Here is a 20,405-nt window from a genome sequence, read left to right on the forward strand (position 1 = left end):
ATTTGGTGCAGATCTTATTCAACTACATTCCTTGTGATGCATAGCAAACAAACAAATGAGTCTGACTGATTTATTTATATATTACCATGTTCCTGGCATTATCTTTGTCAGATAAAGTAGCACGAGAACCCAAAGATAAAGCATGTCTATGAAATACCTAGAAGGGTGTGATTTGGGGGGGATAAGGTTAGTACTCAGGTTCTGGGTGGGCCAGAGAGCCAAATGATTCTTAAATTTCCTTTGGTCAGTAGATGACAGACTCTTCTAGTTCTTTTTGGGGGGAGGGGGAGACTAGAGACAGCTTTGTCTCTAATAGAAAAGTATTCATACAGATGTCTTCAAGACAGTAACTTTTTTTCGTATGTAATTAAAGACTTACTATCAGGAGTAACCTGATAAAATGTGTCTATGAGAAGCCCATATCTATCTGCATTTAGTGGTGAGGCTTCTGTAGCTTGCAGTAGTCTACAGTGCTTTGGATGGATAGAAGGGGATAGCTGTCCTTTGTTTTATACCTGAAGAGCTTTATGTTCTTTGACTTTGCTCCAGATTTTACAGACCTAGAAAGACTTATTTTATGCTTATTATTACTGAAGTTCATTATTCTTCTATTTGATATTCCAAGACCAACTGCAGACATTATGGCTAACTGTATATATGCCCTTGTTAAGTATTTGGAAATCTTGTCTTTTTCCTTAGTTGCTGAAGATTGTCTTAAACCAAGAAATCATTAAAGAGCAGCCACCCAAATTATATGATGTTCCATTTAATAGTTTTGTTGCAACTGTGTGAAATTTGTTAATAATGCACTACAGTGTGCTCTCACTAGGATATGATTGCTGCATTTCCATCTTTTCTCTTAGGCTGGTCACCCATTCCAACAGCGCTGTGCACAGTCGGCCTATTGTAATAGTAAGCAGAAGTGGGAGTCGCCTGTATTTCTTCTCTTCTTGGACTGTGTGTGGCAGATACTTCGTCAGTTCCCTTGTTCGTTTGAATTTAATGAGAATCTCCTCATCATGCTCTTTGAGCATGCATATGCCTCACAGTTTGGAACATTTCTGGGCAACAATGAAAGTGAAAGGTGGGTACACTGCTCACGGGGGGGGGGGGGGGGGCATTTTATTTTTAGCTGTTTTGGTCATTTCCTAAAAGATACCAGGATTTGGTTCTACATTAATGTTATTTATAAGATGGTAGAGGTTACAGTTAGTATAAATTAAATTACGTAATTTATTGTGAGCCTATCACATGCTAGGTGAGAGCATATCCTGGATTTTGTTCTATTTGATTAAAATTAGTCCATACACTGATTACAAAGCTTTGAATAATTGAGCAGCCATTAAAATGTTACTTTCCTTATATAGGAGCATAGTATCTTACATCTGGAAGAAGCTTTAACATATAATTCAATTCTACCCTCCATCCAATTTTATAGATTAGGAAGGTAATATCCAGAGAAGTGAATGACTTGTCCAGGGACACACAGCCTGTTGGTCACCAAAAGTATGGCTGTAGTACAGGTCTTCCTACTCCTGCTCTAGATTTTTCTCTCTTATACCGAGAAACTGTCCTCAGGCCCAGAGTGACAATACAATCTTACTTCATAACCCAGACACCATCAAGTTTATAGGTTTAATTAGAAGATTCATATCAGAATGATCATTAAAGATGCTTAACTGGTAATCTTCTCATTTGGGTACAATCTAAAGGCTTCCTCTGGGTGGGAGGCAGGGTTTGTCCCTTGGCTGGTACCTGGCATCATTTAGTTGAATAATAAATTTAAACAATTAACAGTTTTCATAAAAGAATAGAATTATTGCATCTTTACCTGTTTGAAATTCAAGCACATAGAGCAATACATGTTTTTTTTACTTAAAGCTGAATTGGCCAATATTTCAACTTTAGAGTTTCTTACAGATTCTTGTCTTCAGAAGTAGGGAAAAATTTAGAACTATTTGCTCTAGAAAGTTCTGTGTCACCACAGTTTTCTCACTGTGCTTTGGCTGTAGTTACTGCAGCCACACGTGATTCATATGATCAGTTTGACTGATTTAATGGGTGTGTTTATAATTTGCACTGTTTCTTCTGTATCCCAAGGGCATTTGCTCTAAGTGTTTTCTCTGATAATATACGGAGTTGGGACAGGACTGACTTGCTCAAGATAAAATGTCTTATTGGTACCAAGTCCAAGCTTGTACTGCTTGCTGCACGACAAGCCAGTAAATCAAGAGACGAGATGCTGGGGCAAGGAATAGCAACTTTATTCAGAAAGCCAGCAGACTGGGAAGATGGTGGACTAGTGTCTCAAAGAACCATCTTGCCTGGGTTTGGGTGCTAGTTTCTTTTACAAAACAAAGAGGGGGAGGTAAGGAGGTAAAATTAAAAAAGAAAAAGAAAAAAAAACAAGGTGATAAGTTGTTGCAAATGTTTCCTGGTTCCTGCCAGACTCTGGAGGGGATGCGTTCATTTCTTCCTCCCTGCAGTCCTTCACAGGTGGGCCTCGTCAGGATGTTTCCTGGGAGCTAAACAAAGGTGTTTTAGCTTACTGCTCAGGATGGGAGACAGGGTTCCCCAGATGGGCCATTATGTATTCTTTAAGCTATAAGCAACATTCCTTTAGTGATTAACTTGTAGCAAAAGCAGTAGAATACAAAGGTTAAAGTAAAAGAAACAGATCCAGTATGGAGCCAGATTTGTTCTTCCCTATTACATTATGTTGGCATTGCAAAAGCAAACCTCTGTGAAAACCTTCAGATAGGTTGGTGGTTGGGATTGTCCCTGAGCTGTTCATTCATGATTTAGGCTTAAATGAATCTTTCAACGTCGTACCTCAGTTTTTTCAATTAATGAAATTTACTTTGGGTATTTTAGTATCATTTTAAGTTGACTTTCTAGAAATGATTATACTTACATTATTATATTTGAATTCATTACTTATGCCAAAAGAACAGGCCTACTTCCAAAAAGTAGGATTTGGATTGATTTGTGATGGAGATGCCATTAATATTTCCCTTCCCACCCCAGAAACTATTCTGTAACACTGTAGTTAATCCAAATAGAACGTAAATTATTAATTTTTCCCTATTTTTTTCCTTATTAACAATAGATGAAAAGTTTAATGCTTCCTGACTTCAGGGTTCTATTCATCTCTGTTCTAGAATTCTGCTAGTCAGAATAGAGTTTAATCAGAAGAGATGACCTAAGAGAAAGCAATGACCATCCTTTTTTTTCCCTTTTAAATATTACATACTAAAGAATAAGAACTTTTAAGATTTGTTATGAATACAAAGTCTGAAATTACTTGAACCCTGTGACTTTGGGAGATTGGAGTATTAACTAGCCTAATAAGATTTTTAAAAAATCTTTAAAAACCACTGAAACTTCTTGGTAAAAGATGACTTCAGTTAAAAGGGAAGATGTAACATTTTTTAAAAACAGCTTTATTGAGATATAATGCATTTACCATAATATTCAGCCATTTAAAGTGTATTTATTGTGATTTTTTTAATGGTATATTCAGAGTTGTGCAGCCAGCACTGCACCTAATTTTAGAACATTTTCATCGCCCCCAAAACAAACCCCATATCCATTGCCAGTCACTATCCATTTTCCCTCCCTCCACCCCCTAGCCCCTGGTAACCACAAATCTGCTTAGTCTATAAATTTGCCTGTTTGAATATTTCATATAAATGGAATCATACAGTATGTGGTCTTTTATGATTGGCTTCTTTCACTAAGTATATTTCCAAGGTTCATCCATGTTGTAGAATGGGTTGTTTCCATCATTTGGCTACCATAAATAATGCTGCATTAAACATTTGTATACAAGTTTTTGTGTGGACATATATCCATTTATCTTAGATATAAACCTAGGAGTGGAATTGTGGGTCATATGGTAACTGACATTTTGAGGAGCTGTGAAAGAAAGTGGCAGCACCATTTTACATTCCCACCAGCAATGTATGAGGGCTCCAGTTTCTCCACATCTCCACCATTTTTTATTGTCTGCCCTTTTGATTTAGTCATCCTAGTGGGTGTAAAGTGGTGTAAATCTCATTATAGTGATTTGCATTTCCTTAATGGACCAGTGGTGTTGATCAGCTTTGCATGTGTTTGTTGGGCATTTGTGTATCACTTCTTTGGAAAAATATCTATTTGGATATTTTTTGCCAATTTTTTCATTGGGTTATTTGTCTTTTTATTGTTGAGTTGTAAGAAAATTTTGATAGAGATTGCATTGGAATCTGTGGATCACTTTGGGTAGTTATTACTGCCTTAACAATGTTGTCTTCCAGTCTGTGAACATGGGATGTCTTTCCATTTATTTAGGTCTTTAATTCCTTTCAGCAATATTTTATAGTTTTCAGTACACAAATATTTTACCTCTTCGGTTAAATTTATTCTTGGTATGTTAATATTTTGAATGCTGTTGTAAATGGAATTGTTTTTTTTTTTTTTTTGGAGTATTCACTGCTGGCATATAGAAACGTGACTGTTTTTGTGTGTCTATCTTGTACCCTGAAGTTTTGCCAAATTTATGTATTAGCTCTAGTAGTTCGTGTGTGTGTGTGGATTCTTTGGGATTTTCTATGCATAGGATCATGTTATTTCCAAGTAGAGATCATTGTACTTCTTCCTTTCTACTTTGGATGTGTTTTCTTTCTTTTTCATGTCTAATGAATTTCCAGTACAGTGTTGAATGGCAGTGGTGAAAGCAGGCGCTCTTGTTTTATTCCTGATCTTAGGGAGAAAGCTTTCAGTCTTTCACATGAGTGTGATGTTGAGTATGATGTTAGCTGTGTTTCTTTTCATAAGTACCCTTTACCATGTTGAGGAAGTTCCCTTCTATTCCTAATTTATTGAGTGTGTTGTTTTTGTTTTTTTTGAAATAGGGAGCATTTTCTTTTTTCTTTTTAAAAATTTTTTATTTATTTTATTTATTTTATTTATGGCTGTGTTGGGTCTTCGTTTCTGTGCGAGGGCTTTCTCTAGTTGTGGCAAGTGGGGGCCACTCTTCATCGCGGTGCACGGGCCTCTCACTATCACGGCCTCTCTTGTTGTGGAGCACAGGCTCCAGATGCGCAGGCTCAGTAATTGTGGCTCATGGGCCCAGTTGCTCCGTGGCATGTGGGGTCTTCCCAGACCAGGGCTCGAACCCGTGTCCCCTGCATTGGCAGGCAGATTCTCAACCAGTGCGCCACCAGGGAAGCCCCTTATTGAGTGTTTTTATCATGAAAAGATGTTCGGTTTTGTCATCTGCTTTTTCTGCATTAATTGCAATGATCATGTGGTTTTTCTCCCTTTGTTCTGTTAATGTGGTGTATTACATTGATTGATTTTCTTATGTTGAACCATTCTCATATACTTAGGATAAATCTTGCTTGGTCATGCTATATAATCCTTTTAATATGCTGTTGTATTTGGTTTGCTAGTAGTTTGCTGAGAATTTTTGCATCTATATTAGTAAGGGACATTGGCCTATTACAGTTTTCTTGTATCATTGGCATCAGGGTGATAATAGCTTCATAAAATGAGTTAGGAAATATTCCTTCCTTTTCTATTTGTTGGGGAGTTTGAGAAGGATTGGTGTTCATTTTTCTTTTATATTTGATAGAATTTACCAGTGAAACCATCTGGTCCTAGACTTTTCTTTGTGGAGAGAGTATTTGTTACTGAGTCAATTTCCTTATTTGTTATAGGTCTGTTGAGATTTTTTATTTCTTCAGTCAGTTTAGGTAATTTTTGTGTTTATAGGAATGTGTCCATTTCACCCAGATTATCTAATTTGTTGGTGTGCAGTTGTTAATAGTATTTTCTTAAAATCTTTTTTATTTCTGTAAGGTCAGTAGTAATGTCCCATTTTCATTTTTGATTTTAGTTATTTGCATCTTCCTTTTTCTTTGTCATTCTATCCAGAGGAACAATTTTGTTGATCTTTTCAGAGAACCAACTTTTGGTCTCATTGATGTTATTCTTTAAAAAAGTTTTTTTGCCTGTCTCCTCTGTAATCTTATTTTTTCCTTCCTTCTGCAAGCATTGGCTTAGTTTGCTCTCCTTTGTCTAGTTCCTTAAGGTGTAAAGTTAGATTATTGATTTGAGATCTTTCTTTTTTAACATAGGTTCTTGCTATAAATTTCCCTCTGAGCATTACTTTCACAGGAGTTGTGTTAGCATGTTGTGTTTTTGTTTTCATTCATCTGTAAGTAAGTATTTTCTAACTTCTCTTGTGATGTCTTCTTTAAACCATTGGTTGTTTGAAAGTGTGTTATATAATTCCACATATTTATGAATTTTCCAGTTTTTCTTCTGTTATCAATTTCTAACTTCATTCCCTTGTGGTTGAAGAAGATGCTTTGGATGATCTCAGTCTTTTAAAATTTATTGCGCTTTGTTTTGTGGCCTACCACGTGGTCTGGCCTGGAGAATGCTTCATGTCCACTTGAGAAGAATGTGTGTTCTGCTGTTGGGTAGAGTTTTCTATATTTGTCTTACATTTTGTTCAAGTCCTACATTTCCTTATTTATCTTCTGTCTAGTTATTGGGATAGTGAAATCCTCAACTATATTAGAGAATTGTCTGTTTCTCTGTTCCATTACGTCAGTTTTTGCTTCATAAGTTTTGTGGCTCGGGTGCAACATACATATATATTTATAATTATTATATCTTCTTGGTGGATTAACTCTTTGTTGCCAGCTTTGGAAGCCTGCAAAACAGTGTTTGTTTTGATGTTGTTGACAGGTAAAAATGCTGACAAATATTTTAATTTTACAACATTTTGTTCCTCTGCTACAAGTCTTGTGTTCTGCTTTCTAACATACAGAGAAAAGAAATTGTCCTATTAGAAGGAGCATTTAATAGTGGTTGTCATAAATTAATTGCTTTAATGGCAATTTTCTTTCTTGATCAGATGTAAGTTGAAGCTACAGCAGAAAACGATGTCTCTATGGTCCTGGGTGAACCGGCCCAGTGAACTGAGTAAGTTCACCAACCCTCTCTTTGAAGCCAACAATCTTGTCATCTGGCCTTCGGTTGCTCCACAGAGTCTTCAGCTGTGGGAGGGTAAGCCATGCATCCTTTGCAAACCTTTTATTAATAGAGTCTAGGATGTTCTCTTGACTGCCTGTGGGTACACGAGTACATGGATACTGCTGTTTATATCGGATATTTTCTCAAGATAAGAAGGTACATTACTTTTTTTTTTATTGTGACAAAAACACAAAATTTACCAACTTAACCATCTTTGAGTGTGCAATTCAGTATGGTTAAGTATATCATGTTGCTGTGAAACAGGTCTCCAGAACTTTTCATCTTGTAAAGCTAAATCTCTGTACCCATAAACAACTTCTCAGGGCCCCTCTCCAGCCCCAGGCAACCACCATTCTTCTTTCTGTCTCTGGATCTGACTACTCCAGGTACCTCATATAAGTGGAACCATACAGTATTTGTCCTTTTGTGACTGGCTTATTTCACTTAGCATAATTAATGTGCTCAAGGCTCATCCATGTGGTAGCATGGGACAGGATCTCCTTCCTCTTTAAGGCTGAGTAATTTTCCATTGTGTGTGTGTGTGCGTGACGTTTTATTTATCCATCCGTCAGTGGGCACTTGGGTTGCCTCCACGTTTTGGCACACAGGTGTGCAAACATCTCTTTGAGGCCCTGCTTTCCATTCTTTGGGGTATGTACCCAGAAGTGGAATTGCTGGATCATGTGGTAATTCTATGTTCAGTATTTTGAGGAACAGTAATTCTGTTTTCCGTAATGACTGCATCATTTTACAACCCCACCAGCAACGAATAAGGGTTCCAGTTTCTCCACATCTTCATCAATGCTTGTTATTTTCTGCTTTTCCCCCCCTTTGATAGGCCATCCTAATGGGTGTGAGGAAAAGTATATTACTTTTTGTGTAGAAAAGTGATAGGTGGTTGGGACAGGAATAAACTGGAAGCTCCTAGGAGATGGTTTCTGTTTGCTTTATTAAGTAGTCCTTAGGTAGATTCTTCTGTTGAAGGCTGTTGAAGGGGTAATGAGCTAGTCATTCTAGTCAGATTCCATGAAACGTACATAAATGCCGTCCATCAATGCAGTAAGACAGATGTCCTGTTTGTGTGGAACAGTAATCCAGGCTTAATTTTCATGTCTATTCTCCAGAACGTGTTTTACCTGCATTAATTTTTCAGATTCCTGAAGCTTATCTCCTTAAATACTAAAGCTTGTTTTTAAAAAAGTAACCAAAACCTATCTAAAACATATTATCCGTTCATTAAACAAAAGACTATAAAATACCATTTAATTTCTTTTTAACCAATTTGAAGGTAGTACGTACATTTTTATTCATCTTTATATTAAACAATATAAGGCATACACACAGGAATGATAGCTGTTTGGTAAACTGAAGTACTATAAATGTCAGTTAGTATACTGTGTTCTAATACGTTATGCTCTCAAGGGCAATTCTTGTGTGGAAACTGCCCATTGTGTATAAAAGGGTCTCAGGTTGCTTTGCTTCCTTGTTTTGAGACCGAGCCTGTTTCTGTCACTTCTCTGGCTGTCAGTTCTCACGGCTTGTTCCACCTGGCATATCTGTCATTAGCTGCTTCCTCCCCCTCAGTTTATGCTTCTAATCTTATCAGTCGAGGTGTCCCCTAGTTAGAATTGTGGGAAAGTGGCCTCAGTCTCCAGGGTCTCTGAGTCTGAGCTTTAGTGCTTTGGGGATTTGGGGCTGCTCAGAACTTCTCCTTGCTTATTGAGTGTTTAGATAGTCACATATGCAGGACAGGTGATCTCTTAAATGAGAGATTACAGCTGTACTACTTGTTTAAGACTTCTGGGACAATTTACCTAAAAGCTACTGTCATGTTTAATAACTGAAACGAGAATCTAGTTAGTTGGGAGGAAAGCCAAAATTGGGAGTCCGATGGCCTAAAGGACAATTTAACTTGTTTTTACTAAACCTCATTGACAGTTTAGGGATTGTGATTGATTGAAGAAAATTTTTTTGTTATATGCATGAGTTCCTGCTACTCCATTAAGAAAGGGGTTTCTCTGTATGTTTAGTACCTCCTCAACTTAGAACTGGAAGAAATCCTATGTTAGGTATAATATTCTCCTGGTAAGTATATGGATTGTATAATGACACTACTCTGGCCTTAAAATGTCTCTCTGCTGTTTATAATTACATTGCAGTCATCGTAGTCAACCATTAAGTGATTCCTGTATTGAAGAACAGGGTTTTAAAAATAAGCTCATTTAATAGAAAAATCAACACAGGTCAGTCTTTAGTCTTTGTTTCTATCTTCTTCTTCTAACATTTGGACACATTACAGAAGGACTCCCTAGGGTGCATGGCAGTTTGGTTTATGGAAAGTATTCTAATACAAAGTATTCTAATCATAAAACCTTTGTGAACTTGCCAGCTGCTGACTTGTTGCAGCCTGGAAGGTGTTTGTGCCTCCTGACTTGAGTATCTTTAAGCCGTTACTTTGGGCTGATATGTTAACGTACATCTGTGTAGAGGAGAAAATGTCTTTTACTCCATAATAAAAGGATAATTATTGTTATTTGGGGAAAGAAGCAGTTGCCTACAGAATTGGAAGACTGTCTCGTAAGTAACACAGAGGGAGAGAGAGTGCTGAAGTTTAGGCTTTTAAATAACAGTTTGTGTAGTTCTGCTTTTGCTATAACTGCCACTTTTCCAGTGAAAGTGATTTCACACATGTAGGTCTTACAGGTCTGGATAAAATTCTGTAATTGTTTAAAGAAAGAAAGAAAGATTTGTATTGTGAAACTATAAAGTTTATCGCATTGTAAATGATCAGTTTGTATTCCTGAATATATCAGAGAACGGGATTTTGATCTATTTCATAATTTTGAGGGGTTTTTGAAGAATTAATGAGCATGTACATAGTGACTTTTTTTTTGAATTTTTGAATTTTATTTTTTTATACAGCAGGTTCTTATTAGTTATCCATTTTATACATATTAGTGTATACATGTCAATCCCAATCTCCCAGTTCATCCCACCACCACCCCCACCCCCAGGCCGCTTTCCCCCCTTGGTGTCCATACGTTTGTTCTCTACATCTGTGTCTCAATTTCTGCCCTGCAAACTCGTTCATCTGTACCATTTTTCTAGGTTCCACATATATGTGTTAATATACAATATTTGTTTTTCTCTTTCTGACTTACTTCACTCTGTATGACAGTCTCTAGATCCATCCACGTCGTTACAAATGACCCAGTTTTGTTCCTTTTTATGGCTGAGTAACATTCCATTGTATATATGTACCACATCTTCTTTATCCGTTCATCTGTTGATGGGCATTTAGGTTGCTTCCATGACCTGGCTATTGTAAATAGTGTTGCAATGAACATTGGGGTGCATGTGTCTTTTTGAATTATGGTTTTCTCAGGGTATATGCCCAGTAGTGGGATTGCTGGGTCATATGGTAATTCTATTTTTAGTTTTATAAGGAACCTCCATACTGTTCTCCATAGTGGCTGTATCAGTTTACATTCCCACCAACAGTGCAAGAGGGTTCCCTTTTCTCCACACCCTCTCCAGCATTTGTTGTTCGTAGATTTTCTGATGATACCCATTCTGACTGCCGTGAGGTGATATCTCATTGTAGTTTTGATTTGCATTTCTCTAATAATTAGTGATGTTGAGCATCTTTTCATGTGCTTCATGGCTGTCTGTATGTCTTCTTTGGAAAAATGTCTATTTAGGTCTTCTGCCCATTTTTTGAGTGGGTTGTTTGTTTTTTTAATATTGAGCTGCATGAGCTGTTTGTACATTTTGGAGATTAATCCTATGTCCATTGATTTGTTTGCAAGTATTTTCTCCCATTCAGAGGGTTGTCTTTTCGTCTTGTTTGTAGTTTCCTTTGCTGTGCAAAAGCTTTGAAGTTTCATTAGTCCCATTTGTTTATTTTTATTTCCATTACTCTAGGAGGTGGATCAAAAAAGGTCTTGCTGTGATTTATGTCAGAGAGTGTTCTTCCTGTGTTTTCTTCTAAGAGTTTTATAGTGTCCAGTCTTACATTTAGGTCTCGAATCCATTTTGAGTTTATTTTTGTGTATGGTGTTAGGGAGTGTTCTAATTTCATTCTTTTACATGTAGCTGTCCAGTTTTCCCAGCATCACGTATTGAAGAGACTGTCTTTTCTCCATTGTATATCCTTGCCTCCTCTGTCATAGATTAGTTGACCATAGGTGCGTGGGTTTATCTCTGGGCTTTCTATCCTGTTTCATTGATCTATGTTTCTGTTTTTGTGCCAGTACCATATTGTCTTGATTACTGTAGCTTTGGAGTATAGTCTGAAGTCAGGGAGTCTGATTCCTCCAGCTCCATTTTTTTCCCTCAAGACTGCTTTGGCTATTCGGGGTCTTCTGTGTCTCCATACAGATATTAAGATTTTTTGTTCTAGTTCTGTAAAAAATGCCATGGTAATTTGATAGGGATTGCATTGAATCTGTAGAGTGCTTTGGGTAGTAGAGTCATTTTCACAATATTGATTCTTCCAATCCAAGAACATGGTATATCTCTCCATCTGTTGGTATCATCTTTAATTTCTTTCATCGGTGTCTTATAGTTTTCAGCATACAGGTCTTTTGTCTCCCTTGGTAGGTTTATTCCTAGGTATTTTATTCTTTTTGTTGCAGTGGTAAATGGGAGTGTTTCCTTGGGAGTGTTTCCTTAATTTCTCTTTCAGATTTTTCATCATTAGTGTATAGGAATGCAAGAGATTTCTGTGCATTAATTTTGTATCCTGTAACTTTACCACATTCATTGATTAGCTCTAGTTGTTTTCTGGTAGCATCTTTAAGATTCTCTATGTATAGTATCACGTCATCTGCAAACAGTGACAGTTTCACTTCTTCTTTTCCAGTTTGTATTCCTTTTATTTCTTTTTCTTCTCTGAATGCTGTGGTTAGGACTTCCAAAACTAAGTTGAATAATAGTGGTGAGAGGGGACATCCTTGTCTTGTTCCTGATCTTAGAGGAAATGGTTTCAGTTTTTCACCATTGAGAATGATGTTTGCTGTGGGTTTGTCATATATGGCCTTTATTATGTTGAGGTAGGTTCCCTCTGTGCCTACTTTCTGGAGAGTTTTTATCATAAATGGGTGTTGAGTTTTGTCAAAAGCTTTTCCTGCATCTATTGAGATGATCATATGGTTTTTCTTCTTCAATTTGTTAATATGGTGTATCACATTGATTGATTTGCGTATATTGAAGAATCCTTGCATCCCTGGGATAAATCCCACTTGATCATGGTGTATGATCCTTTTAATGTGTTGCTGGATTCTGAAGTTTGCTAGTATTTTGTTGAGGATTCTCGCATCTATATTCATCAGTGATGTTGGTCTGTAATTTTCTTTTTTTGTAGTATCTTTGTCTGGTTTTGGTATCAGGGTGATGGTGGCCTCATAGAATGAGTTTGGGAGTGTTCCTTCCTCTGCAATTTTTTGGAAGAGTTTGAGAACGATGGGTGTTATCTCGTCTCTAAATATTTGATAGAATTCACCTGTGAAGCCATCTGGTCCTGGACTTTTGTTTGTTGGAAGATTTTTAATCACAGTTTCAATTTCATTACTTGAGATTGGTCTGTTCATATTTTCTGTTTCTTCCTGGTTCAGTCTTGGAAGGTTATCCCTTTCTAAGAATTTGTCCATTTCTTCCAGGTTGTCCATTTTATTGGCATAGAGTTGCTTGTAGTAGTCTCTTAGGATGCTTTGTATTTCTGCTGTGTCTGTTGTAACTTCTCCTTTTTCATTTCTAATTTTATTGATTTGTCCCCTCCCTCTTTTTCTTGATGAGTCTGGCTATGGTTTATCAATTTTGTGTATCTTCTCAAAGAACTAGCTTTTAGTTTTATTGATCTTTGCTATTGTTTTCTTTGTTTCTATTTCATTTATTTCTGCTCTGATCTTTATGATTCCTTTCCTTCTGCTAACTTTGGGTTTTGTTTGTTCTTCTTTCTCTAGTTCCTTTAGGTGTAAGGTTAGATTGTTTATTTGAGATTTTTCTTGTTTCTTGAGGTAGGCTTGTATTGCTATAAACGTCCCTCTTAGAACTGCTTTTGCTGCCTCACAGAGGTTTTGGATTGGCGTTTTTTTGTTGTAATTTGTCTCTAGGTATGTTTTGATTTCTTCAGTGATCTCTTGGCTATTTAGTAACGTATTGTTTAGCCTCCATGTGTTCGTGTTTTTTATGTTTTTTTCCCTGTAATTGATTTCTAATCTCATAGCATTGTGGTCAGAAAAGATGCTTGATACGATTTCAGTTTTCTTAAATTTACTGAGGCTTGATTTGTGACCCAAGATGTGATCTATCCTGGAGAATGTTCTTTGCGCACTTGAGAAGAAAGTGTAATCTGTTTTTGGATGGAATGTCCTATAAATATCCATTAAATCTATCTGGTCTATTGTGTCATTTAAAGCTTGTGTTTCCTTATTAATTTTCTGTTTGGATGATCTGTCCATTGGTGTAAGTGAGGTGTTAAAGTCCCCCACTATTATTGTGTTACTGTCAATTTCCTCTTTTATAGCTGTTAGCAGTTGCCTTATGTATTGAGGTGCTCCTATGTTGGGTGCATATAGATTTATAATTGTTATATCTTCCTCTTGGATAGATCCCTTGATTGTTATGTAGTGTCCTTCCTTGTCTCTTGTAATATCCTTTATTTTAAAGTCTGTTTTGTCTGATATGAGTATTGCTACTCCAGCTTTCTTTTGATTTCCATTTGCATGGAATATCTTTTTCCATCCCCTCACTTTCATTCTGTATGTGTCCCTAGGTCTGAAGTGGGTCTCTTGTAGACAGCATATATATGGGTCTTGTTTTTGTATCCATTCAGCAAGCCTGTGTCTTTTGGTTGGAGCATTTAATCCATTCACGTTTAGGGTAATTATCGATAATTATCGATATGTATGTTCCTATTACCATTTTCTTAATTGTTATGGATTTGTTTTTGTAGGTCCTTTTCTTCTCCTGTGTTTCCCTCTTAGAGAAGTTCCTTTAGCATTTGTTGTAGAGGTGGTTTGCTGCTGAATTCTCTTAGCTTTTGTCTGTGAAGCTTTTGATTTCTCCTTTGAATCTGAATGAGATCCTTGCTGGATAGAGTAATCTTGGTTGTAGGTTCTTCCCTTTCATCACTTTAAATATATCATGCCACTCCCTTCTGGCTTGTAGAGTTTCTGCTGAGAAATCAGCTGTTAACCTTATGGGGGTTCCCTCATAGTGACTTCTTGAATATTCAGTTGTACTCTTTCAGTACCTCAAGGTTGCTGTATATTTTAGAGTATAATAAAACACAGATGTGAATTGTGAAAAAATGAGAAGGATTATAATGCATGGGATTATAATGCTAATCTAGTGTGTGTATCTTTACCCTTCTGTTTTTCTTTCGTGCATTCAATAGGTATTTTTCTACGTTGGAACAGATCCTCCAAGTATTTGGATGAAGCATATGAAGAAATGGTTAACATCATTGAATATAACAAGGAATTACAAGCAAAAGTAAATATCCTTAGGCGGCAGTTGGCAGAACTGGAGACTGAGGATGGGATGCAGGAGAGCCCCTGAATTCCAGATCCCCTGCAGCCCTTGGAGGACCGTCCGGACTGGTATCCCATCTCTCTCTCCCTTGCCCTTCAGTTCACTTTCACACAGTAGCCTTAAACTTAAGGCTTTAGGTGTGAGAACCTTCTAATATAATGGACTCTTCAAAACTTTATGAATGGAACTTACTATAATTATTCACGTTTCATGTGGCCTGTTAGGCCTCTTCACTTTGGGAGCAGGAAGGAGGTGCTAGTCATTTTATTTTACATGAAACAAGTGACCTATTTAATGCCATTTGTGTTATACGCCATTTCACCCTAAGCTTTTCTCTGCATCCACTTTCCAAACAGTGCTCCAGGCCAGTCAAGGATATGATTAATCTCTTAGGGAATATCTGTTAGTTTAAAAAAAGGCTTAGACTTTGAAGCACTCCAAATACAGAAATATTTTTCAAACCTGAAATGGTTGGTAAACCAAGAATTTTGTGTTTAACATGCCATTTCCAATATCTTTGCCACATAAAGAAGCCATTCTCTTTAAAATATTTTTGGACTGACAGAGCTGAATTCATCCTCATTCTGATTTGTCAAGAAAGCAAAAGCTGAATATTTATTCAAGGTCAATTACAAGGGCAACAGCTATAGTCCTGATATTTACATTAAGCAGAAGTAAATTTATTGTAACAGTAGACACTAAAATATGTACAATATAGAAATAAAGTAGGAATTTGTTACTGATAAGGTATCATTAGTGTTGAATTGGTTTTTCAGGGTTTTGACACACATGTTAAATGTGTGTCAAATGCTGGATGTAACCTTAAACTGTCATTTAGAATAGATGTTAAGTTGTTATGATTAAGCTACAAATACGCTTTCCTTAAACCAGAGATGCACTGCCCTTGTCTGAAGTTCTTATTGCACTGGTTTATGTACGGATATGTGTGTTTTATTGTGTTTTATTTTTAAATATTCTAAGAGTTTACTAATACTAAGGTTAAAATTTTCTTATTGTCTTGAGCCTTTTGAAAATTTATCTTGACTCTGCTGATTTGTCCATTATATGTTAGGCAAATAATAATTTAAGTGGAGGTGAAAGTTTATGAACATGATACAGCGATGTTTTAAACTTCAGAAGCCAATCTGAAATGTTTCAATGTTACAGAAACAATGACGACTATATTTATATGCTATGCTGGTTTATGCCTGCAATTCTAAAAGTTTGTGGTTTGGTGCTTTCCTTGTACATTTTTGTTTTGTGGCACAGGTCGTTTTAACAGATACTGTCAATTCTAGTTTTCCTTTAAAAGGATAGTTGAAGGGCAGTCAATACCGTTTCCATCCCATCTATATATAACCATTTCATTGTAAAGCACAACAAAACTGAACCCTGCTTTAGGGCTATGTATTGAGTTAAAATTTTAATTCTTCAAAATCGACTGTAGCAAAATCTAATGGCCACGTTCAGAAGCCTTAGAAAGTGGCAAATACTTTCTATCTCCAGTTGCCCAAGCTTTTTTTTTTTCTGTTTCCTCAGACTTGTAGCAAACGGCTAGACAGCAATCCACAGCTGGAGCTCTCTTCTGGTAAATTTGTCTGCTTTCTCCTCTAAGCCAAGCCCAGTTTTATTCGTGACCTGTTTTCTTGGCTATAGTTATGAATCTTGGGGCATTAAAGGCCTCACCTAAAGGCTAATAAGGCAAGGAGCAAAGAAGATGTACTTTCTCGCTGCAGATATCTGTGTGTTGTGTGAAATGTCTATTAATTTTTTAAAAGAGGAAACACCCTAGCCTTTTATGGATCCTCAAAATTGAAGGAGGAGCCTTTTTCTCCTCAGTTAATGGACCCATAAGGAAAACCATATAGAGAGTTTTTTTCTTAGTGATTCTTTAGAAGTGACTCTCACTGGTAATATTAATTGGCCATAAGGCTTCTGTGGGTGGAAACTTTGGAGGGATTTTTTATTAGGCTCGGTCATGGAGAAATTGTATGCCATCAACTTATACCTGTCTTCCTGATGACCATTTTACATGTGAGCCAGAGTACAAGAATAGCATAGTGTTTCAATTTTTCTTTCTCTTATTGAGACAGCATTCATAAGCTGTTTGGACAAGTTTGTGTTTTAGTGTTAATTTATAATTAGGGATTGTCCAAACCTCAGTTCTGTATACAGGGTGTAAAAACAAACTTTGGTATCAATGCACTTTCAAAGGGGTCATCTAATAAGGCAAATACTAAGGTTTCCCCAAACCTGAGAACTCTGTCAAAGACAAGTGCTTTCTCAATATAATTTGCAGAGGGTTTTTAGTAATACTATTAAAGTTACTCATCCCTTGGATAAAAAGAATTACAGTGGATATACTTATGAGAAGCTACTTATTAAAGGTTAAGTTTGGAGAATTGTCTTTGATAAATATGGCTTTAAAAACTTTAATGAAGAGAATGATGGCCGAATTAGTGAGCATGCAGATTGCGCCATTACAAGCCAAAAATAAAGTGAGATATAATCAAGTTCGTGTACATTATTGTGAAGGCTGGTTTACATTTTTGGAATGAAAAAAGTAAGCCCCGGGGCTTCCCTGGTGGCACAGTGGTTGAGAATCTGACTGCCAATGCAGGGGACACGGGTTTGAGCCCTGGTCTGGGAAGATTCCACATGCCGCAGAGCGACTAGGCCCGTGAGCCACAATTGCTGAGCCTGCGCGTCTGGAGCCTGTGCTCCGCAACAAGAGAGGCTGCGATAGTGAGAGGTCCGCGCACCGCGATGAAGAGCGGCCCCCACTTGCCGCAACTAGAGAAAGCCCTCGCACAGAAACGAAGACCCAACACAGCCATAAATAAAATAAATAATTAATTAATTAATTAATTATTTAAAAAAAGTAAGCTCCACAAAGAATATTTTAAAAATATTGCTACAGTACAGGGATCCTTAGATTTAAATTAATAATTTTTTAAAAATCAGAAGAACATAGTTTGTTGGTTATATAAAAATGCTGAAACTTTTTGGGTGGTCTAAGACTTTTCAGTAGCTGAAATTTTCCATTTTGATTTTATTAAATGGGAAGAAAACAAGCAGAAATTATAAAACCTTATAGGTTTAAGACACCTATAAATTTGTTTTATTTCTAAGAAAAATTAGGCCTTTGAAGCAAGTTTTTAAAGTGATTTTTGGAAAAACTTTGGAAGACGATAGATAGTCATTTAAGATCCGTATGGAGAATTTTAAAACTTTTCTTTGAATTCTAAAGCCTGATTTTGTAGAGGTGATATGTCACTGCTTTTCATTTTAAAGGATGAAAATTTAGTGAGATTTTATTCTTTGATTCAGTCAGTATTTATGTTAAATAAAAAAGTCAATATCATGGAAAAGATTTGACCAGTAATTGTCTCTTGAAGTGAAAAATAGGAACATTTTGCTGCATTTAAAAATAATCTGCTTAAAGATGTAACTCTTAAAGTTATCTGGTTTCAAGATTAGCTGTTTTAATTGTCAGTCTTAACTAAGTCATCAGGTTCACTTACTATCAGACCTTAACCTGAGACACAGTTTCGGTATTTACCCATATCCAGATATAATGAATTAAAACGACATGAGCCTATTAGGAGCACTCTTTATCAGAGAGGTGTTTCCTGGACAAAAAATGGGCAGTATTTAGAACAGTTAGTCCCCTGGTTCTGGAAGCTTTGAAATTTACGAGAGAATGAAGTCATTCATTCAGTACCTCTGATACAGGTTTATCCTATACCTCAGGACAACACAGATTAATTATTTCTTATTCTTTAACATGGCTCAGATCTTCCCTCTCCAGAGCTGGTACAATAAGTTATTATAGGTAGTATTTTTGTGTAATTCACCATCTTAACAAAAAACAGTAAAAGACTGGTTTCTACATTAATATTTATTCTCAGATGGTATGAAATGCTAATTTTTGTTTTCTTGAATAAAACGACTTCTGCCTTCACTCAGTCCTTATAATCTAGTGTCCACAGCATTTTCTTCCTTTAAACCAAAAGCCCAGAAGAGACCTTCTGAAACTTTAGGGCTAGGTTTTAGAAAGTCTGAACTTCTAATCTAAATTCCCTTTAAAATAAACTAATGTCCTATTTTTGAACTACAGTGCAGAACTGTAGTTTCTGCTTAATTAATGAAAAATAACGGGGCTCACTGCAGACACTGCATTGTCGTGGAAGATACTTCACGATGAGAGCTTACTGTCTTCTAGGGCCATTCTGTTTATCTGTGAGTATACAGATTAAATATATTTGTGATTTGTAATAAAAACAAGTTGTGCAACACTGCCTGTGTCTGTCTGCCCAAGACATTTGCTTCACTTTTTCAAATGCATGTATTTTTGGAGAGGTGGATTATTCTACACAAATACACCCTGAGTTTTGCTTTTTAGAATCCTTATAGATCTATTATCATCTACACTGAAAGTGTTGTACTTGCACAACTTAGTTATTTTAAAAAATAAATTTAAAAAAAAGTATGTATTTCTTCAGTAGCCATGTATTTGAATTGTGACTCTTGATATATTTGAATGTGACTCTTGGATTTAAGTGCACTATTATTCATGTCTTACACAATAAAACTGCACTGTATAGCAAATGTGTCTGTAATGTATGCTTTGCTAAAACCTCAACCTCAGAGTGCTGTAATGTACAGGTTTCTATATGATGAACCTGTCAGCATATAGGGGAAATCCTGAACTTCCGTTAAGTCTGCATAACATTTTAGTATTATTTGTAATGTTCCCTTAAGTGGTAAGTTCACTTATGTCCTAAGACTGGAATCATTTATCTTGAGTTGGCTGCTCTGTCAAGCTTGGTTTACTGAATCAAGAAACAAACGTGTCGAACATGGTACTGTTCTCTTAGTGTATAAGATTTATGTGTCATGTTCTCCCTCTGCCTCAGAGGACTGTTGCACAGATGCTAGTGTTAAATATCTAGAGACAATGGTAATAAACTTTGAATACATTCAAATGCAGTAAATTAAATCTACAGGCTGACTTTTTCAAATATTTGTGAAGGCTTTGGCAGTGTCTTGATTAAAATTGCTATATATATATTTGGACCTTACATTTTGAAAAAATTCAGCTCTGCAAAAAAGTTGCAAAATAGTACAGTGATATTCCTTAAATATTCAATCTAGGTGAACAGTATAACATTTTTTCACATTTGCTTTAACACCCTTGAGTGTATGTATGATTGCTATTATTTTGCTGTAACATTTGAGGGTAAGCTGTAGACATCATGACCTTTCCACCTAAACACTTTCCACCTATATCTCCTAAGAATTAGGAGTATATATTACACATACTGTTTATTCAGTATGTATTGATATGAATAAATCAATGAAGGAAAAGGCAAAGCTCTTCCTTCGGGTAGAATGCCAACTATGAAATGTAGAAAGAATGATGACATTAGAAAATCACTGTTTAGTCACTAGTAATAACTGATCTAGGGAATCATTGTCAGTGGATGCTAAAACTAGCAGGTGAAAGTTTGTGAGCAAAAGCATATAGTCTCAAAGTATCTTTCCATAAAATACTTACCAGTTACAAAGAGGAAAACAGTAACTTTACAGTGAAGGAGCCTGGTAGATACCACCTAATCCAAACATAATTAACGTCACTAGTAATGGAATAAATCAACATCATGTGCCTTCTGATAGGATCCACTGAGAACACAGCATCACTTTTATGGCATTTTTTGCAAAAAACAAAAAGCACAACCTGAATCTAATTATGAGGAAGCATCAGGCAACCTTTAAATTAAGGGACATTCTACCAAACAAGTCTGTATTCTTGTAAATTATGGAGCTTATAGAGGAAA

At 36.3% G+C, this 20,405-nt stretch overlaps 1 protein-coding gene across 2 annotated transcripts in view; it reads left to right on the forward strand.

Moving 5' to 3' along the window:
• MTMR9 (myotubularin related protein 9) overlaps nucleotides 1-19,176 on the forward strand; it is an 80,858-nt gene extending 61,682 nt beyond the window's left edge. Inside the window, exons 8-10 of one of the 2 annotated variants that reach the window (XM_068552101.1) lie at nucleotides 864-1,084; nucleotides 6,911-7,062; nucleotides 14,429-19,176. In XM_068552101.1, coding sequence (XP_068408202.1) covers nucleotides 864-1,084; nucleotides 6,911-7,062; nucleotides 14,429-14,592 — 537 coding nt within the window. In that variant the 3' untranslated portion in view covers nucleotides 14,593-19,176. The remainder of the gene's footprint in view (nucleotides 1-863; nucleotides 1,085-6,910; nucleotides 7,063-14,428) is intronic. The other variant, XM_068552102.1, reaches the window with a different exon arrangement.
• The last annotated feature ends 1,229 nt before the right edge of the window (nucleotides 19,177-20,405 follow it).

This window comes from Eschrichtius robustus, chromosome 10 (assembly GCF_028021215.1).
Source record: "Eschrichtius robustus isolate mEscRob2 chromosome 10, mEscRob2.pri, whole genome shotgun sequence".
Taxonomy (NCBI): Eukaryota; Metazoa; Chordata; class Mammalia; order Artiodactyla; family Eschrichtiidae; genus Eschrichtius; species Eschrichtius robustus.